General features: G+C 41.0%; 1 protein-coding gene across 7 annotated transcripts in view; it reads left to right on the top strand.

Moving 5' to 3' along the window:
- The window catches only part of ANKRD26 (ankyrin repeat domain containing 26), a 202,187-nt gene extending 184,429 nt beyond the window's left edge, over positions 1 to 17,758 (top strand). For all 7 annotated transcript variants that reach the window (XM_073573361.1, XM_073573365.1, XM_073573364.1 and 4 more), the window contains 7 exons: positions 443 to 555; positions 2,851 to 2,980; positions 3,400 to 3,690; positions 8,270 to 8,505; positions 8,579 to 8,822; positions 14,008 to 14,053; positions 14,745 to 17,758. In XM_073573361.1, coding sequence (XP_073429462.1) covers positions 443 to 555; positions 2,851 to 2,980; positions 3,400 to 3,690; positions 8,270 to 8,505; positions 8,579 to 8,822; positions 14,008 to 14,053; positions 14,745 to 14,893 — 1,209 coding nt within the window. In that variant the 3' untranslated portion in view covers positions 14,894 to 17,758. The remainder of the gene's footprint in view (positions 1 to 442; positions 556 to 2,850; positions 2,981 to 3,399; positions 3,691 to 8,269; positions 8,506 to 8,578; positions 8,823 to 14,007; positions 14,054 to 14,744) is intronic.
- Positions 17,759 to 20,869: the final 3,111 nt, after the last annotated feature.

The following is a 20,869-nucleotide window of genomic DNA, read 5'->3' as shown; positions in this document are numbered from 1 at the left end:
GTGGAGACCCTGGGCCTTTGCCCATTTTTCACTCCCACTCCCACTTCCAGTAGCGGGTGCATCTCAACACATTCTGACACAGTCTAATCAGCACTGCCAGCGTCGTAGTGTAGGGATACACTTTAATGTGATATTATGTAGAATTGGTGCCTGGGGTGGACATGCCTTTGGCAGCATCACAGGGGCCCAAGAGGTAAGAGGGCCACATGTACCTCCAAGCTGGTGGAATTGTGCATTACAGTATGATCAACCAGTGGATTGCAAGTGGCCCATATTCAATTACTGCACTCATTGGTGCATAAGGGGAAATTCAAGTATGTACTAAAACCTGTCAGGAGAGTATGTAATAATTCATTGGGCTTTGTCCGGTATATCCAGGGGCAATTATGTGGTGTTTCATGTTCGTTTCATCATTAATAGTTCTTTATGGTGTCTCACTAAGGTTGCAGTTGAGAAAAAGAAATTAAAGAAATTGGCAGATCAAAAGAAATCCATAGAAGAAAGATTTGACCAAGAAATGAAGAGGAGTAATAAATTACAGCATGAAGTGGCTGAGTATGGGACAGCAATTCTTTCTTAATAATTTATCAATGCTTTTCATTTAGCCAAGTCTACACGGTTCTATACCAGCTGGGAAAACAAACAGGGGTAAGGTAAAGACGGATGGCGGTGCAAAGCTGAAGAATGGTTGTGTGAAAAGCAAGAGACCAACACTTACAATATGAAGATGAACAGATGGTCAGCCACTTTATATTGGTGTAATAATATAGCTTGAAGAGTTGGCCAGAAATCATAGTCGGGGACGTGATCAGTACAGACCATGACCGCGTTCTCCCCACGCCTCTCTAGTTGATTGACAGGACTCTCCCTTGTGTGTACATAGCACATATATCAATCACCTGGAGCGGGGCAGGGAGAAGCTGGCCGGGGGCGGCAGTGGACTAGTCAGGTCAATTCCTATAGTTTCAGGCCAGCTCTCCAAACTGTGTATTCCCTGAAACGCTGGAGCGCAGTGAGGCTGTGATTCCTACTGCCCATGGTTTAAAGCTTCTAAATTCTGACAGGTTCCCTTTAAGATTTAATATTGAGTACTACCCATGGAATTGCATAAAATAGACCATCAGCCTAGGAGACGTACAATGCGAATTTCACAGGAATTCTGCTTTCAAAACTTGAATCAGGATCTGGCTTCTTTATATCACCTTGGTTGAGCAAATTATCTTTGTACTAATGGTGTATTGTAAATAAATTAAAAAAAAATAAAAATAATATATATATATATATATATATATATATATATATATATATATATATATATATTTATATTTATTGCGGGTATAAATAAACTAATGGCTTAGTAAATATACTATATTAGCCTCACATTTGGTGTACAACCCCAAGTGTATTCTTGAAACTTATCCATAGGGTTCTATTTAGCCCATGAAGGCCGATAGAGAAAAGAGAATATACTGGATATACTGCACATTTTTTATTTCTGTTTACAATGGCACACTGTGATAACTTATGCCTCCATGCATCTACAATGGCATGGGTCAGAGCCTTCTATGCGGTGTTTATATCTGGAAATCTTCCCAACGCATAACAACATTTAAAGGGTCAGATACCATGTATACAGTTATGAAAGAGCTGAATTTGGTAGAAAACTGCCAGTTAAGATAATCATTATCTATCCATTATGTTGTACATACTTACATCTACAGTTGAAACCAGAAGTTTACATCCACTATATATATATATAAAAATACACATATCCATGTTTTTCTCAATATCTGACATGTAATCAGTATAAATCTTTCACATTTTAGGTCAATTAGGTTTACCATAATTAATATTTGCCAAATGCCAAAATAATGAGAGAGAATCTTTTAAGGCATCGTTATTGCTTGTATGGTGGAAGCAAAGCTGAACTTTGGGATCCTGAAAAATGCAGCAAGACCTGCTTTTTGTCTGCAGTTTTTTTTTTTGTTTTTTTGTTTTTTTTTTTTACTAACGAGCAGGTTTTGGCTGCAGCAAAAAAGCAACATGTGAACATTGCCTTAAACTGCAGCTACAGCTAACATTTTTGAATTGTTATTCCCATATATGGAACATTATATATATATATATATATATATATATATATATATATATATATATATATATATATATATATATATATATATATATATTAGGGATTCGCTCTGGTAGATAATGGCAGGGCTGCAGTAACGAGGCAACACACAGGCTTAAAGTCCAATTTCATTGGTTTAGTGTCACATTGCAAACAGCAGATTAACAGAAAGTAAGGAAAAATATAAATATACTCCAGCTTGGAGAACCACTGGTCCCAGACTCACCCCTTGCATGGGACGGGCTTAACTAAGCGGCTTCCAGGTCTGCGGCATCCGCCAGGTGCCATTCCCAGGGTTGTTGAGAGTCTTGCTGCTATAGTCCTGCAGCACGGGAATCCTGTATACAAGTTCAGGCTAAGTCCAGCCAAGCTCCTGTAACTTCCAGACACACTCACCATGTGCCAAACACCAACCTCCATTACATAGCCCATAACCCCTCCCACAAGTGAGGTAGACATCACATGGGCTGATCACGTGACCATGACAACATCGCAGGTCCTGTCATTAGGGAAAAACACGGCCAAACATTAATCTGCTGGGAGAAATGTATCTCCCATCCAGTAAAACACCCTTTACTGTACTACAATATATATATATATATATATATATATATATATATATATATATATATATATATATTTGTCAATTTCATTTTGCTTTGTGTCTATAGTTTAAATGTGGTTATTTATATATACTCTTATTACATTGTCCTGAGCAGGCTAAAGAAACTTCTAAAAACTGCAAAGAAGAGACTGAAAGACTATGAAGGACCTGAACAACTAAGTAGTGTGAAAGGAGGATCCAGAAACTATGAAACAGATAGTGAAGTTTTAAAATTGAAAGAAAAGGTTTGTAATTTAAAAAAGTGATACGTCCAGAATATCTGCAAATTGCATCATTGTCCATCCTTGCTATATGGTAGTAAGGAAAGACCCTTTATTATACCCCTGCACTTCCCACTTCAAAATTGACTCCCTCCACTAACATCCTGTACCAGCACATATTCTCAGAGAGTTTACGGCTCACTGGTGTAAAGAAGTGTACGGCAGCGATCTATAGAAACGCTGGCCACACATGAGAATTTTGTAAGTATTCATTCATTCTAGCTGCACTTAAAATCTTGCAGGCTATTACTGGAAGCATTGTTGTTGGCCACATTCCTAACAGAGCATACATACATACAGTAAAATGTTGCTCAAAAATAAGATTTAGTATGAAGATTTCAGCTTGTCTGACCTTGGTCTTCCAAATTCTTTGAACAACCCAGATTGAAGAACTGTCTTCACAAATGGAAAGAGAATCCCGGAGATATACAGAATTAGAATCTACAAACCGTGACTTGCAAGAAGAAGTGTCTACAAACAAGAAGTTATACAGGAATGTTGAACGGTTAGAAAGAGGCAAAAGACAACTAGAGGAAGAACTGGCTGAAATTAAAAGATGTATTGACTCAAGCAAGACAAGTCAAAGTTACCTCGACATGTATAAAAAAGAAGTAGATGAGAGGGGCAGGCAAGAGTTACGACAACAGCTTGAGGAGGTCAATCTCTTTCTACAGGTATGATTTCTATATGTTTCTCTGTTTATACCTTGAGTTGGATATCTGTAACAAATTATGCCCCATTTATATCAAGTAAGAATGTATGGTGGTTGACTTTGTGTACTTATATTAAAGGAGTAATCCTTACATCAAATTGATGACCAAACCTTAGGTTTGGCCATGTTGGGGTCCAATTCTCGGAACTCATGGTGATCAGCCATTTGATGGAACTATGTAATTCCTGCAGGAGCTGCACCCTCTTCATTGTCTACCATACACAGCTCCATACTTTTAGTTAGTCTGGTATCACAGCTCAGTCCCATTAAAGGGAACCTGTCACCAGGTTTGGCCGCTACAAGTTACAGCCACTGCCTTTCAGGACTTATATACGGCATTCTATAATGCGGTAGCTAAGCCCATGATACGACCTGTAAGAGTAGAAAAATAACTTTTAATATACTCGCCTGTGGGGCGGTCCTGTCCGAGGGGTGTCTCTCTTATTTATTAACTGTTTGGTTTGACACCACTCTCTGATTTAAGGGTATAAAAATTAAGTTTTGAAAATTGCAAAATTTTCAACATTTTCGCCAAATTTCCGTTTTTTTCACAAATAAACGCAAGTCATATCGAAGAAAGTTTAACACTAACATGAAGTACAATATATCATGAAAAAACATTCTCAGAAACAGCGGGATCCGTTGAAGCTTTCTAGAGCTATAACTTCATAAAGTGACAGTGGTCAGAATTGTAAAAATTGGCCTGGTCATTAAGTACCAAATTGGCTCTGTCACTAACGGGTTAAAATGTTAAAACTCACAGCCTGGTTGTGTGCACTATAGGTCTCTGTGTGTCATTGTCAAGTGGTTTTGTGCCATGTATTACTAGAAGGGGATATTTATGTCCTGTCCCCCCAAGATCTGCTTGTTATAGCTTTCAATGGCACAGAAAGAAATGTTTGATAAATCACCTGCATGTATCGGCAAACGGTGCCTGGACACATTAGACGGATTTGATCTATTGGGGTCAGAAGGTCCTGATTTAATTTTGCATTATTAATTGTGTGATCACCTTTGTTTGAGTTTGTTTTCTCATGTGGTTTTTTGTATATACATTGTTGTATGTTATATCTGTATATTCATTTGAGTGTCTTTTTTCATTTTTTTTTTTATCCATACACACGTGCAATCTAATCAGTCAGCCAGACTGGGATTGCATATAGTTGTGTGATCTCTAGTGAACATTTAGGAAGTGATTAAGGACCACAAAAGGCCAGAAAGGCGTTGACTTATCTTTTTATGGTTTCCTTCTATGCCTCATGGAGTAGTGCTGTGTGAACTGTTCCTGATTTTATATTTATTGGAATAAAAGCCTTTTTTATGGATGAAGCGAGAGCTGGTCTTTTTCTTGACTGTCTTCTTAGCAGAAATGTTACAAATCCTTCAAAGGCTTCTGCATCTACTTCTGGCTGCTTTCTGCTCCCTCATCCCTTTTCCTAGTATTAGGCCACTCTCACACGTTCAGTATTTGGTCAGTATTTTACATCAGAAGTAAAAACCAGGAGTGAAACAATCGGAGGAAAAGTATAATAAAAACACTCCTACTCCTGGCTTTGACTTACAGATACTGATGTGAAGTACTGACCAAATACAACATGTGAACATAGCCTTACTGATAGCTGAAAATTGGTGGAGGCAGTTATATACTGATCTGCAGAGCATAGAGTGTCTCAAAGAGCATAGCGCAGAAAACAGGACAAGAACTAGAGGGGGAAGGTATATCGAGAGTAAAGGAAATCTCTCAGTAGAATCAACCCTCCTAAGCTGTCATCGTACCCACCCCCCTGCTCAATGCAGGATTAACTAAACCATCCCAGACAGATGTCTGTCCAGCTTCTGTTTGAAGACTTCCATTAAAGGAGAACTGGTCACTTCTCATGGCAGCCTGTTCCACTCATTGATCACCCTCAGTCAAAAAGCTTTTTCTGATGGCCAATCTGTATCCTCTCCCTTTAAGTTTCGTTCCATTGTTTGTTGTGTTTCCATGTGCAAATGAGAATAATGATGATCCCTCCCACTGTGACATCCCTTCAGATATTTGTAGACCGCTATTAAGTCTCCTCTCAGCATTCTTTTTTGCAAGCTAAACATTCCCAGATCCTTTAACCGTTCCTTGTAGAACATACTTTGCAGTCCGCTCACCATCCTGGCCTTCTCTGAACTTGCTCTGGTTTTTCAATGTCTTTTTTTAAAATGTGGTGCCCAAAACTGGTCACAGTATTCCAGATGAGGCCTGACTAAGGAGGATTAGAGGGGGATAATAACTTATAAACTGATAAAAGATGATTTCTCAACAACAGGGCATCTTATATAAGGAATACATGTAGGATTTGTTTCCTATACTAATACAACCCCTGGCAAAAATTATGGAATCACTGGCCTTGGAAAATGCTCATTCAGTTGTTTAATTTTGTAGAAAAAAAGTAGATCACAGACATGGCACAAAACTAAAGTAATTTCAAATGGCAGCTTTCTGGCTTTAAGAAACACTAAAACAAATCAAGAACAAATAATGTGGTAGTCAGTAATGGTTACTTTTTTAAACAAGCATAGGGAAAAAATTATGGAATCACTCAATTCTGAGGAAACAATTATGGAATCATCCTGTAAATTTCCATTCCCAAAACTAACACCTGCATCAAATTAGATCTGCTCATTAGTCTGCATCTAAAAAGGAGTGAGCACACCTTGGAGAGCTGTTGCACCAAGTGGACTGACATGAATTATGGCTCCAACATGAGAGATGTCAATTGAAACAAAGGAGAGGATTATCAAACTCTTAAAAGAGGGTAAATCATCACGCAATGTTGCAAAAGATGTTGGTTGTTCACAGTCAGCTGTGTCTAAAATCTAGACCAAATACAATCGTGGGAAGGTTGTTAAAGGCAAACATACTGGTAGACCAAGGAAGACATCAAAACATCAAGACCGGAAACTTAAAGCAATATGTCTCCAAAGCAGGAAATGCACAACAAAACAAATGAGAAACGAATGGGAGGAAACTGGAGTCAACATCTGTGACTGAACTGTAAGAAACCGCCTAAAGGAAATGAGATTTACATACAGAAAAGCTAAACGAAAGCCATCATTAACACCTAAACAAAGGTTACAATGGGTTAAGGAAAAGCATGGACTGTGGATGACTGGATGAAAGTCCTATTCAGTGATGAATCGCGAATCTGCACTGGGCAAGGTGATGATGCTGGAACTTGTTTCGTGCCATTCCAATGAGATTTAAAAAGATGACTGCCTGAAGAGAACATGCAAATTTCCACAGTCATTGATGATATGGGGCTGCATGTCAGGTAAAGACACTGGGGAGATGGCTGTCATTACATCTTCAATAAATGCACAAGTTTATGTTGATATTTTGGACACTTTTCTTATCCCATCAATTGAAAGAATGTTTGGGGGTTGATGAAATCATTTTTCAAGATGATAATGCATCCTGCCATAGAGCAAAAACTGTGAAAACATTCCTTGAAAAAAGACACATAAGGTCAATATCATGGCCTGCAAATAGTCCGGATCTCAATCCAATTGAAAATCTTTGGTGGAAGTTGAAGAAAATGGTCCATGACAAGGCTCCAACCTGCAAGGCTGATCTGACAACAGCAATCAGAGAAAGTTGGAGCCAGATTGATGAAGAGTACTGTTTGACACTCATTAAGTCCATGCCAGACTGAGACTGCAAGCTGTTATAAAAGCCACAGGTGGTGCAACAAAATACTAGTGATGTGTTGGAGTGTTTTTTTGTTGGTTTGTTTTTCATGATTCCATAATTTTTTCCTCAGAATTGAGTGATTCCATAATTTTTTCCCTATACTTACGGTAGTTTAAAAAAGTAACAATTACTGACTACCGCATTATTTGTTCTTGATTTCTTTTAGTGTTTCTTAAAGCCAGGAAATTGCTATTTGAAATGACTTTAGTTTTGTGCCATGTCTGTGATCTGCTTTTTTTCTACAAAATTAAACTGACTGAACATCCTCCAAGGCTGGTGATTCCATAATTTTTGCCAGGGGTTGTAGTTTAGATAGGTTAAATGTAATGACAGATTCCCTTTAAAGTACAGTGTTAGAGCTGTGCTTATACATGAAAGCAACTATAGCTAGCAGCACAATTAACACAAAGCTCATATCCAGCCTGTATTGCAAAGAGGGACACTCCCACAAGAAAAAAAAAATTGAGACCTGGATCAGGCTGCAAATTGAAAAGGCTGCCATATCAAGGGGTCTAAATGATTAACAAAATGAACATTGCAGACTAAAACTTTTATTAGTTAAATTTTATTAACTAAAGGAAACCACTAACCTAAAACTATTTTTTTTCAGTGTTGAAGATGTCCATGGTCTTTAAGAAAATTCTGTTCTAATTAAATCTATCAGTGGTACTCGCTGTCCTAACTGGGCATAAACATCTGTATTCGAAGTGCCACTTATGTGTCATGTCAATGGCAAATTAGGGTCTCCGAGATGTTCACCACCGGTAACTTTCAGCTCTTTTAAAGTAGTTTCTAATTATTGTTTCTTCATTTACAGGCACATGCAGCTTCACAAGACAAGCTAGAACAAATGAGAGCTGAAAATGATGCTTCTGTCAGGGGTCAGATGGAGCATAGGATTCAAGACTTAGAATCTGAGCTCCACAGGCTCAAGCATGCTCAACTAGACAACATGAGCGAGCAAGACTCCACTAAGCAGGAGTTAAACAGGTTTAAGGACTTACATGCAGAAGAACAAAAGTCGAGAAAATCACTAGCATCAAAACTAGAAAGGTAAAAGATATCAAAGTAGTAGAAGTATGAACTTTTCACATCAAACATTAATATCCGCCTTTTATTTTCACAGAGCTAATGAAAAACTCGCTGAAGCCAACAGCAAACTTGTTAATGAGAGGCAAAGAAGCAAGTCATTAATTGCAAGTACTTTTTTGAACGGAAGCATGGGTGCCAGTCCTGTAGTAGACACCGGTCACCTTGCACGCCTCAGCAGCAGTCTGCCATTTAATAGGAGTTTGGGACTTACTGGAGGTTTACTTAATACAGTCGGGAATAGTTTGGCTGCAAATCAAGTGGAGTCCTATTTTACTAAGGTTAGTTGTAGTAATTATAATTTCTACATGTAGATAGATGAAAATTATACATATCTCTATAGACTTGTATGCACATAATACCTGCTAAAATGTACAATATTGTGCCTTAGTGTTACACATAAAGAGCAAGTATGTAAAGAGAAGCTCATTTCTAAAATAATAACATGGAAAGTGTGTGAATGTCATGAAAATAAATAAAAAATGGTGATGACAGGAACTAAGTAAAAGAAAATATATAAGAGTTTACCTACCTAGCTGTAGTGGTAATCTACAGTACATGTAAATGGTTAATACACATGGCATTGTAATTGTAAGAGTGACTGCAGGGAGAAAAGTAAGTGATATTCTCCCTGCAGCTGCTTATTTCTAGTAATCGGAGCTGTGCTGCAGTTAGCGTTCAGCGTTCGCATGCTGTAATCATGCCCCCATCTCAGCAGTGTGTGTACAGAGCAGGCTGTCAATCACGGATCAGGAGGAATGATTACTACACTGACTGGTCACAGCCGCAGTGCACCCCAGGATATAACTTCATTTTCTCCCTGCAGCTGAATTTCCAGTTAAACTCCTGAAACTCAGAAACACTATGGGAGACAAAAAGCGCCAATAGGGTCTTATCTGGTGGTAAATTTGAAAAAAAAAAAAAAACACTTGGTTTGCACTCACCTATTATTCCACACTATTAGAGCGTATAAGACTCATCAGAGTCGACAGCTGCCGCAGATCCACAGGTCAATTCACTGACAGATTTGAAGTGTCAAGTTGGAAGAAACGTGGATATTCCCCGAGCTGCTGTAGCAATGATGATCCAGACATATAGATGGTAAAGGATGGTATTTTATTCCCTATTCTCAACGCGTTTCGAAGTCAGTACGACTTCCTCTTCAGGAGATGCATAAGTCTTTAAGTTATGCATCTCCTGAGGATGAAGTCGTACTGACTTTGAAACGCGTTAAGAATAGGGAATAAAATACCATCCTTTACCATCTATATGTCTGAATCGTCATTGCTACAGCAGCACAGGGAATATCCACGTTTCTTCCAACTTGACACTTCAATTAAACTCCTGAACATGTTTAAAACTGTATTCACCTGCAGATTACTACTGTAGCTGACAGGCTCCCTATAAAGAGAACATGTCATGTCCCAAAATGCTACGTCATATTAACCTACAAATATATGCCCAGATTCATTAAAAGCTTCTATGCCTTTTTCCATAAAGTGTAAAAGCTTTGGGACGTTGTGTCTTTTCACACCATTTTTCACAGCAGGATAGGGGCATGACTTGGAGTGACAACCCTCATTTGTCAAATTCATGACAAGTGATGGCGTACATTACACCACAGATCACTGACAGGTGTAAGATTTGTGTCATGTGCAACACCACTTTCTGCCTCCCCTGATTCATTAAGAGGCATGTACCTCTTAAGGAATCAGGCACCTCACACGCAACACCTTCCCCTCATGACTTGTATGAGAGTCGGTCTTGTTTATCAGGGCAATACGGTTAATCTGCAGGTTAATTGTGTAATGGTGTTGCCTGGCCACCTTACTGTAAGCACGGCTACTGGGAGAGAAATGCAGTTTATTCTTCACGGGATCTGCCAGCTTTTAGTCATAGAGGTGTGCCTGGCAAGGCTACAACTATAGCTCACAACAGTGTAAGCTCGCCTCAAAGCATTGATTGACGACTTGCTCTGAAGTGCATTTGTGGAGTGAGCTGGCAACCAAAGTAGCATGCAGCCAACACTAACCGAATAATGAGCGGTGCTGTTAGCGGTGACTGTGTGTGCTCCGGGCACACCTCAGACTGAAAGATGGCAGCTCCTGGGAGAAATATAGTTCATTTTCCCCAGGTAGCCGCGCTTTCAGTAAATCAGTCAGACAGCATTGTAGCACTATTAATCTGCAAATTAACCGCATATCTATAGGTAAATAGCGATATGACAAGTTCCCTATAATGTTAATAAATTTGATGTTCGTTAATTAATAATCTGATAGATTCATCTATCACCTGTTGTATGTATATTGGGATATGTATAAGATTTGAACACTGATGAACATGAAGATAGCAATGTTACGTATGCATTATATGGCTAGGAATTTAATAGCCCAGAGTTGCGTATCAGATCAGACGCCCACGATCCCAGAACTTATAAATAAAATTAATTGGCTGCTGACCTGGAAAGAGGCATTTACCCATAAAGGGGAGATTTCTCTAAGTTTGATAAATTGTGGGCCCCATGGATTGGTGTCTAGAGAATTGCAGAGATTTCGCTTGGGTCTGTTTTAATTACTGTCAATACCCAATATATGTGTTGTTAAAGGGAACCTGCACCAGTTTTGGCCGATATAAGTTATGGCCACCACCTTTCAGGGCTGATATACAGCATTCTACAATGCTGTGTATATATACTGTATGCCCCCAACCCGACCTTGAAGAACTAATATATAACTTTTATTATACTCACCTGCAGGGCGATCCAGTCAGAGGTGTTGCTGGTCTATGTCCGGCGCCTCCCATCTTCATGTGATGCCGCCCTCCTTGCTTTGTGTGGATCACATGTCCTTGCATCATCCACACAGGCTCCTCAGCATCGCGCTCCTGCACAGGCGTACTTCTCTACCCTGTTGAGGGCAGAGCAAAGTACTGCAGTGTGCAAGCATCATGGCACTTTGACCTCTCCTGGCACCTGCGTACAGCAGTAATTTGCTCTGCCCTCAGCAAGACAGAGAAGTACGCCTGCGCAGGAACGACATGAAGCAAGCAGGAGGATGGCATCGCATGAAGATGGGAGACGCCGGACCAAGACCTGCCACACCCCTTGGACCGGGACCGCCCCAGTGGGGAAAAAAAGTATTTAGTTAGCCACCAATTGTGCAGTTTCTCCCACTTAAAAAGATGAGCGAGGCCTATAATTTACATCATAGGTAGATCACAACTATGAGAGTCAAAATGAGAAAATAAATCCAGAAAATCACCTTGTGTGATTTGGCAAGATTTATTTTACAAATTATGGTGGAAAATAAGTATTTGGTCATTAACAAAAGTTCATCTCAATATTTTGTTATATATCCTTTGTTGGCAATGACAGAGGTCAAACATTTTCTGTAAGTCTTCACAAGGTTGGCACACACTGTTGATGGTATGTTGGCCCTTTCCTCCATGCAGATCTCTTCTAGAGCAGTGATGTTTTGGGCCTGTCGCTGGGCAACACAGACTTTCAAATTTCTCCAAAGGTTTTCTATGAGGTTTAGATCTGAAGACTAGCTAGGCCACTCCAGGACCTTCATATGCTTCTTATGAAGCCACTCCTTCGTTGCCCTGGTGGTGTGCTTGGGATCATTATCCTGCTGAAAGACCCATAAACTTTTCATCTTCAATTTCCTTGCTGATGGAAGGAGGTTTGCACTCAAAATCTCACGATACATGGCCCCTTTCATTCTTTCTTGTACTCAGATCAGTTGTACAGGTCCCTTTGAAGAGAAACCGCCCCAAAGCATGATGTTGCCACCCCCATGCTTCACATATGTATGGTGTTCTTTGGATGCAACTCAGCATTCTGTCTCCTCCAAACATGATGAGTTTTGTTTCTACCAAACAGTTCTACTTTGGTTTCATCAGACCATATGACATTCTCCCAATACTCTTCTGGATAATCCAAATGCTCTCTAGCAAACTTCAGACGGGCCCGGACATGCACTGGCTTAAGCAGGGGGACACGTCTGGCACTGCAGGATCTGAGTCCCTGGCGGCGTAGTTTGTTACTGATGGTAGCCTTTGTTACGGTCATCCCAGCTCTATGCAGGTCATTCACTTGGTCCCCCCCATGTGATTCTGGGATTTTTGCTCACCATTCTTGTGATCATTTTGACCCCATTGGGTGAGATCTTGCGTGGAGGCCCAGATCGAGAGAGATTATCAGTGGTCTTGTATGTCTTCCATTTTCTTTTTATTGCTCCCACAGTTTATTTCCTCACACCAAGCTACTTGCCTATTGCAGATTCAGTCTTCCCAACCTGGTCCAGGGCTACAATTTTGTTTCTGGTGTCCTTCGACAGCTCTTTGGTCCTCACCATAGTGGCATTTGGAGTGTGACTGTTTGAGCTTGTGGATAGGTGTCTTTCATACTGATAACAAGTTCAAATAGGTGCCATTTCTACAGGTAATGAGTGGAGGACAGAGGAGCCTCTTAAAGAAGAAGTTACAGGTCTGTGAGAGCCAGAAATCTTGCATGTTTTTAGGTGACCAAATACTTATTTTCCACCATAATTTGCAAAATAAATCTTACCAAATCAGACAAGGTGATTTTATGGATTTGTTTTCTCATTTTGACTCTCATAGTTGTGGTCTACCTATGATGTCAATTACAGGCCTCTCTCATCTTTTTTAGTGGGAGAACTTGCACAATTGGTGGCTGACTAAATACTTTTTTTCCCACTGTACATTACCCTCTGTGGTGCGCTTGCGAGCTGATAACAGTGATACATTACCCACTGTGGTACAGCTCTTATTTGAAGCAATAAGAATCCATATGTGGCCCTGGATTAGCAATATTTGGCAAAGTGCAAATCATCAAGATATTTGCTTGTTTATTTTAATGTGGAGAGATGTGCCTCTGCTATATCACACTATTGCCAGTGAAAGTGTCAAATTACTGTGTCCTGAATGTCGCACAAAAATCCGAACTATGGTATCATGCTGGGCGCAATGCAACCATGTTCACTTACGTAATGGTGGGATATAGCAGCGTCTACTTTGATAGTGGCACATGTTACATTGTCACTGCGTAACCCCAGACTAATGCAGACAGTTGGGTCTCCCCCATAGACCTTTAAATTGTTGCCGCCTCCACCATGCTTAATAGGTATTATATAATATATAGTATTATTTAGTATTATATGTAATATTTACTGCAGCTCTAATTATGAATAATTCAACAAAGGGGTCATTTTTTATCTATTCTGCACATTCTAAAAAAAATAAAATGAGGCAGAAGTATATAACTTGCTGATGGCACACAGCTATAGAGACACAGAACACGTCTAATAAGGATGTAAGCATTTCTAGGCCATGGATAACTTAAAGATGGGCAGGATAGGGAACATTCTTTGCTGTATACACCTCATTTCCAGTGTCTAAGGAGACTTTTAATTACAATTAAAGTATGTCAAAATTATGTTTCAGGTGCAGCAGGAGCTTGAAAAGAATATTGCTAAAGAACTAGAACAAGGTACGTGGTACCCAGGGACATCAGACTTGGGCCTCATTCAGACATCTGTGTTTCACGTCCGCTATCTGTGCTGATCGCAGGAAAAATATCTACACGTTATAGTATAAGAACTTGTTTACATTAAGTTTTTTTGAGGTTTTGTTTTTTTTTTGTAGACAGATTGTCCGCAAAAAAAAAAAAAAAAAACTGCGGTATGTCTCTTTTTAATCCAATTTGCAGATAAAAATCGCTCAGACAAGTGAATAGGTTTGTGAAAAAATTTACATGGCGTGTGTCATATAAGTACAGTCCGTTTTTAACCGTTTAATGAGTAGTAGAAGCTTGGTTTGTTTTTTTGTTTGGGTTTTTTTTTTTGCATATGAGAAAAACGGACATATGGACAAAATCTACAAAAATTGTATCCAACATACTGATGTAAGAAAAAGACTTTTTTTTTTCTTTATATGCAATAAATGATATCTGAATGAAGTTTTCACGTGTGCATGTTGGGCAGCCAATGTTTCTGACTAATTAGGAGCGGGCCATAAAAATAGCTGCAGTACGTTCTGCGCCTCCATAACCATAGCTGTCCATCCCTGTAATATCACTAACATATTATTGCTTTTGCCTGGAACATATGTGCACGACAAGTATTGACGTGTTCCAGCTCTAGTCCACATAGTATAATCTGTTTATCCCATGTTATTTTCAGGTAATGCCGAGCTGGAAGGTGGATCTACCAGAATTTCCCCTGTTGGCTCCATAGCCGGATCTCTTAGAAACCTGACTGCAGAGCAAGACCCAGTTTCAAGAGCAACGCAGCAATATCTAGAGGTCCTGAAGAAAAACTATATGATCTAAACGAAAGTGATTTTTGTTTACGAGAAATGGTGACATCATTGAGAAGATGATTTTTGGTGTCTATATAGGTTTCTGGCATTTTGCACCTGTTACAAAACCGCATTGAAGACTTTATTTTCCTATTTATTTCCTTTATCCGCGACCACTGTATCTGAATGTTTTTTGTAACATAGCGCTGTGTACGCTGATGACTTTGTTTTACCTGTCCATGTATCTTATGAATTCAGGGTACGTAATGCCAGTCCACACAATGTTTCATCCACTTTGTGACAGTATTTACTTAAAGTGTTAGTGCCAAGAAAGTGCAAGAATGTATTTTTTTTTTTCGTATAGATTTCTACACTGCTGCTGAAAATGAAAAGGTACAAAAAGATTTCCTTCTGTCTTTATTAAGTCGGGACGCAGGAGCCATTTACGTACCCGTACCTCTGTTGTCTTTAACGCTCATTTTTAGACTGCCTCCATTTATTTGATTTACTACGATAATATGGTCTTAATGTAAATTCTTTACCTCTAACAGTTACTGGTACACTATATTAGCTGCCTAAAGTGCTACAACTGCTCTTTAAATGAATAATACATTTCCAAACAATCAGAAATTCTTCATTTTAATATGATAATCTAGGATTAGAAAAATGAGTTTCCTTAATTGGCCTGAACTGCAGCACCAGACACCACCCATGAGTAAGAGTGGTGTCTTTTCTAATTCTAGACAACCCCTTTAAAGGGAAACCTGTAACCTCCAGAAATGCTATTTAACTTTAGATATAATGGTAATCTGCAGTGTATAAATCCAGTCTACTAGGCTTTACTGTAGAGTTGCTCGCTCGCTTTCAGCCATCGGGGTGATGCAAGCAGCAGTTACAGCCACCACTCACAGTATATGTGCTGTTATCCCTCCCCTGACCTTTAATTGACAGTTTACTCTGCCACGTTCTGCAGAGCAGGCTGTCAGTACAATGTGTTGGGGAGTGATTACAGCTGCAGTGACTGTTACAGCTTCCTCCACCACCCTGATGACTAGAATCGAGTGGCTGCAGGGAGAATAAAACAGAATTTTCTCCCTGTAGCCACTGCTCGAGTAAGTTTGATACACCTTATATAAACGCTATTTATCTGCAGATTACCCCTATATCTGAAGTTGAATAGCGTTTCTGGGGGTGACAGGTTCTCATAGGGTTCTCCCATCATGGCCTGAGCTAGGACTATCTTTATCCAGGCACTTGCCAATGGAGAGGGACTCATAACTGTGGTGGTCACCGAAAGAGTGTAGCACAACCGTTCTCGGCTATTTTTGGAGCCACACCTTCATGAATGGCTAAAATGCGAATAATCCTTTAATGATCCATTTCCATGGGAGCTTTCCGCTGCAGATTGTTGATTATAAGGCGCTGATTCACCACACATTTTGCTCTTGCGTTGCTGAACGTGCAATTTGCAGGGTGAATTAACATGTTGCCATTTTAAATCCATGATGTCTATCAATTTCCTAAAATCTCAATTCTAATGCTGGTACTGTAATATGCATCAGATGTTTCGTCACGCAAATCCACTGTGTATTCTCCCCTTAAAGCACCATTCCAGCGCTGGAGTGGTACAACTAATGTAAGGTCTCTGCACGTAGTCTCATACTTCATTTTTTTTAACAGCGCCACTTTCTTCGGTCTCCAGCTGGTCACTTTTCTTTTCAATGTAAGTCTATGAGAGCGAAAACGAAGCTTGTGACAGATCCCTCTGACTTCTGATCAGTCACAAGATGGCAGCGCGGGACCAGAGGGTGGTAAGTATAAGACTAGGGGCAGGGACCTTACATTAGTAGCACCACTATATCAGTGAAATAAAAAAAATTCTGGAGCGATGCTACCATAAAGAAGGTTTATGGGGAAAAAAAAGTCCTTTTAGCATGTTTTAAAATGTGAAAAAAGGTAAATAACTCAGGAATAATCTAGTCATTAGATATTAATGTTACAGGAGTCCGTGTAAGAGTTTGTGTTTCCATGACAACGCTGTGTGGCCCCAGGCAATGGAGAGAGCTTGGCCACATTAGACCCAGGCAGATTATTTTATTTGTACTAGAAAAAAATGGATTCTACCGCTGTATCTTACAACAGTTTCACCTCGTACAGGGAAAAAAACTGAGAGGTTTTCATCAGTGTTTGCTCAGTGTGTCTGTTTTTACCGTAAGCGATTTTCTCGAATGCCAAATAAAAAGGCTAAAGCCTCATTCAGACATCAGTTTTTCATGCATGCGTTATATATTAGTTTTTCACAGATAGAACATGTACCCATTATAGTGTATGGAGCAGTTTACCCGTCCGTGTTATTTTGAGGACTGTGTATATGTAAAAAATTGACGTTTGATGACGTGGGTCACTTATACATGTCTTTGGGTCAGAGAAAATCATAGACCGCACACGAGTGACATCCATGTGCAATCCAAGATCTGCCTCTTTTTACATTTTGTCTTTTGCTCCAAGAAAAGGACTGACGGTAACAACTGACATACTGACCAAATACTGATGAAAGTCTGATCCAGATCACGGATGAAAATCGGTCCTCTCTTTTTTACATACTAGGAGAATATGGTTGTCTGATTAAAGCTGAACACTGAGCTGCCAGACACAGTGACTGGAAGTGTTGTCATGAGGACACAAACACTTTTTCACATTTTATTTTTAAAGAGTTTAGTATAGACCCCCACTTAACTACAATGGTTACAATCTGTACATAGTCATACAGCAAATCTTTCTATATTTACAACATATAAGCATGTGTTATTCTACTTAATGACGTCAGATTCTTCTATTTTCAGTTACTACAAAACTCCTGTATACATCACAACAAATAAATACTTTCTATAACCTGCTTGCTCTTGTTGTCTTTTATAGAAATGTTCCAATATGACCACTTGATACCTACAAAATGGAACCTGTTAAAGTGGATTCTCCGATAGATATAAGGAATAACTGTATTATCCATCTTGTGGTGGAAGTAACTGCACAGGAACATGTAGTGTTGTGGCCAGTCCATGGTGAACTAATGGCCTTATGTGCTGAAAACCTTGCTGTTACAAAAGACATGGGACCCGCTTCAGCAATACTAGCGCTGTGCATTCCAATCTGGATTAGGAGTCTACTTGAGGAAGATGTGCCAAATTCATTGAGACGTGCCTCTTAGGCTAGTTTCACACTAGCGTATGGAGGAGGTGCGGAGGGATGCGGACTTCCTCCGTGACGCTCCGTCGGCATGCGGCCTGCATACCATATCTTTAGCACTGGGTACGCAGACCATGCCGATGTATGCGGATGCCTCCGCATGCTTCGTTTTGACGGTGCGGCGACCGCAACCCAATCCAACACGTTGCGTTTGTCCCAGGTTGCCGCATCATCAAAACGACACATGGAACATGTCCTGCGTATCCAATGCTAAAGATGGGGTACGCAGGCTGCATGCCGACGGAGGAGGCGTGGCAGTGGGCGGAGCTTCACGGAGGAAGGCCGCATCCCTCCGCAGCGCTGCCATACGCTAGTGTGAAACTAGCCTTAATGAATTTCGCTAATTTTTGAACTGCTGTGCCATTAATGTTACATCTAGTCACATATGCCTTCCACTCCGTTCATTCCATGTGTGGCTTTATCCGGCAGCCCCATAGAGATGGGGTGGCGATCGAGCATGCGCACTGCCACTCCGTTCTAGGGGATAAAAGAGCCCTGTACTGCTAATCTGTGTCTGTCCCAGAAGTGAAACCCGCACCAATTCAGAAGTTATTTTAATAATCAGGTACAGGGATGCAATAATACAAATGCTGCAGAGCAGGGATCAACTATAGAACGCTTCAGTTGCCGCGCAACCCATTTTACCTCACACTGACTGGCCACACCCCCTTCACCCTGGTTACTGGCTTGCTCTGGCTGCAATCTCGTTCCCCCCAGGAACAGGAGGTTTGGCCCCAGCAGTTCCGGACCCGACGCTTCACCAGCCTTAGCAGCTCGGTCCTCCCCTCTACATCATTACCTGTCATAAGAATAGGTGATAACATAACATCACTGGACAACCGCTTTAATGGTTTTACACATTTATGCTGTGGGTGTTTGCAGTTACTAAATCCTTCCCATAGTAAATGAGTGCAACAAACTAACTACAGGAGCACTGACTCATTTTAGAATCCCTATTTTGGCCACAATAACTAGACTTAGGTGTTGTAGAATAAAACAAACATGTCTGCTTTCTTCCAAAACCAGTGCCTAACCTGTCCTTAGGGGAGGGACAGAAAGAAGGAAGGGAAGCATCAGCCATCTTGCTATTCCATTTAATCATGTGCACAGGATGGACGACAATGGACCATGGATGAGAGGGAAAAAATCCGCTCTGACTAAAAACATCAGCTACCAGCCACCTCACAAAAGGCACATCCAATTGTGACACTTACCCTCACTCTTCCCACTGGTCCTGATGTTTGGGGGTTGATGTCAGCTTTATATTGGCAGCTGACATCAAGCCCAGGGGTTAGTAATGAAGAGGCGTCTATAAGACACCCCCATTACTAACCCCATAATCATATTGCAAATAAAAAAAACAACCTGAATAAAGTCCTTTATTTGACATAAAAGACACTGCTGCTTTATTTTGAAATTTAAAAAAAAATTGTCAAAATTATACTCCCCTCTATGTCCAATCCTGTCACGCCGTTCCGACATACTCACCCGGCCATCGCTCCCACGCCGCAGCCCCTCGCCGCCCGACAGCCACAGCGTCACCTCTGACAGGCGCGTGTCCGACGGCATCTTTGCATGCAATGCGCATGCGCCATAGGCCGTGGCCGCGCCTCCCTTCTGCCTCTTGTGCTCCGGCTGTGCCCTGAGCAATGGCAGACAAGACAGGGGCATATCAGGCCGCTTCCCCCTGAGGGAGGCGCCTGGTGTGTTTCCTAGCACACTGGGCCCGCTTTGTGTGCTCTGCAGTCTCACAATCCTGTTCTCGCGTTCTCCCTGCAGCAGCCTCGCAGTCCTATCAGTGTCCCATCCTGCTCCAGTCCTGCCGTCCTACTCCAGTCCTGCCTCCAGTGTTCCTGTTCCATCCTGCTCCAGTCCTGCCTCCGGTGTTCCTGTTCCATCCTGCTCCAGTCCTGCCGTCCTCTAATCCTGTCTCCTGTGTTCCTGCTCCAGCCATCCCTCCACGTTCAAGTCTACTGTCTTGCTCCATTCCTGTCTCCTGTGTTCCAGCTCTGTCCTGTCATCTACACTTCAGTCCCTCTACGTTCCAGTCTACAGTCTTACTCCACTCCTGTCTCCTGTGTTCCAGCTCTGTTCTGCCATCTACACTTCAGTCCCACACTCCTACTCCAGTCCATCCTGAGCCGCCCCTCTCGGTACCGGCTACCGTGGTACTCGAACCCCTGGGCCTGCTCCTAACGGTCCCTGTATTGGTGTCGGTTCCACCTGGCAGCTCGCCCGGGGCCCCTCGGTGCCACGGCCCAGAGGGTCCACTCTTGGAGAATCCAGCTCCAGACCAGCCACGCTAACAAATCCTCTGAAGCCCATGTCCCTTGTAAAAAATAAAATAATAAACAGCCATATCCCTCACCCGTCCCCTACGTGAAGATAATCCTCCGATGCCCATGTTCTCTAAAAGTTTTTTTTTAAAAACCGACGAGAAGATAATCGAGCAGAGACAATGATTTATACGTACTTGCGCAGCTCAGTGTCTTGCAGTGATGGGAACAATGAGGTTAATGTCCAATGAACTCCGTTCACCTCATTGAGGTCAGCGTGAGCGCCATGAGAAAGTTCTCATGGTGCTCGCGCTGATGTCATTGAGGTAAAGAGGCAGGGCTAAAGTCATTAAAGTCATGTAAAGCTAGAAAAAAGCCTTTCATCAATGAGAAGCATAGGAGAGCCAGGCTGAAGTTTGCCAAAGACCATAAGGATTAGACCATAGAGGACTGGAGTAAGGTAATCTTCTTTGATGAGTCTAATT

Source organism: Dendrobates tinctorius, unplaced genomic scaffold, assembly GCF_039654945.1.
Source record: "Dendrobates tinctorius isolate UK_male_01 unplaced genomic scaffold, ASM3965494v1 ptg000035l, whole genome shotgun sequence".
Taxonomy (NCBI): domain Eukaryota; kingdom Metazoa; phylum Chordata; class Amphibia; order Anura; family Dendrobatidae; genus Dendrobates; species Dendrobates tinctorius.
Note: the sequence above shows the minus strand (reverse complement) of the source record. Positions and strands in the feature narration are given on the sequence as shown.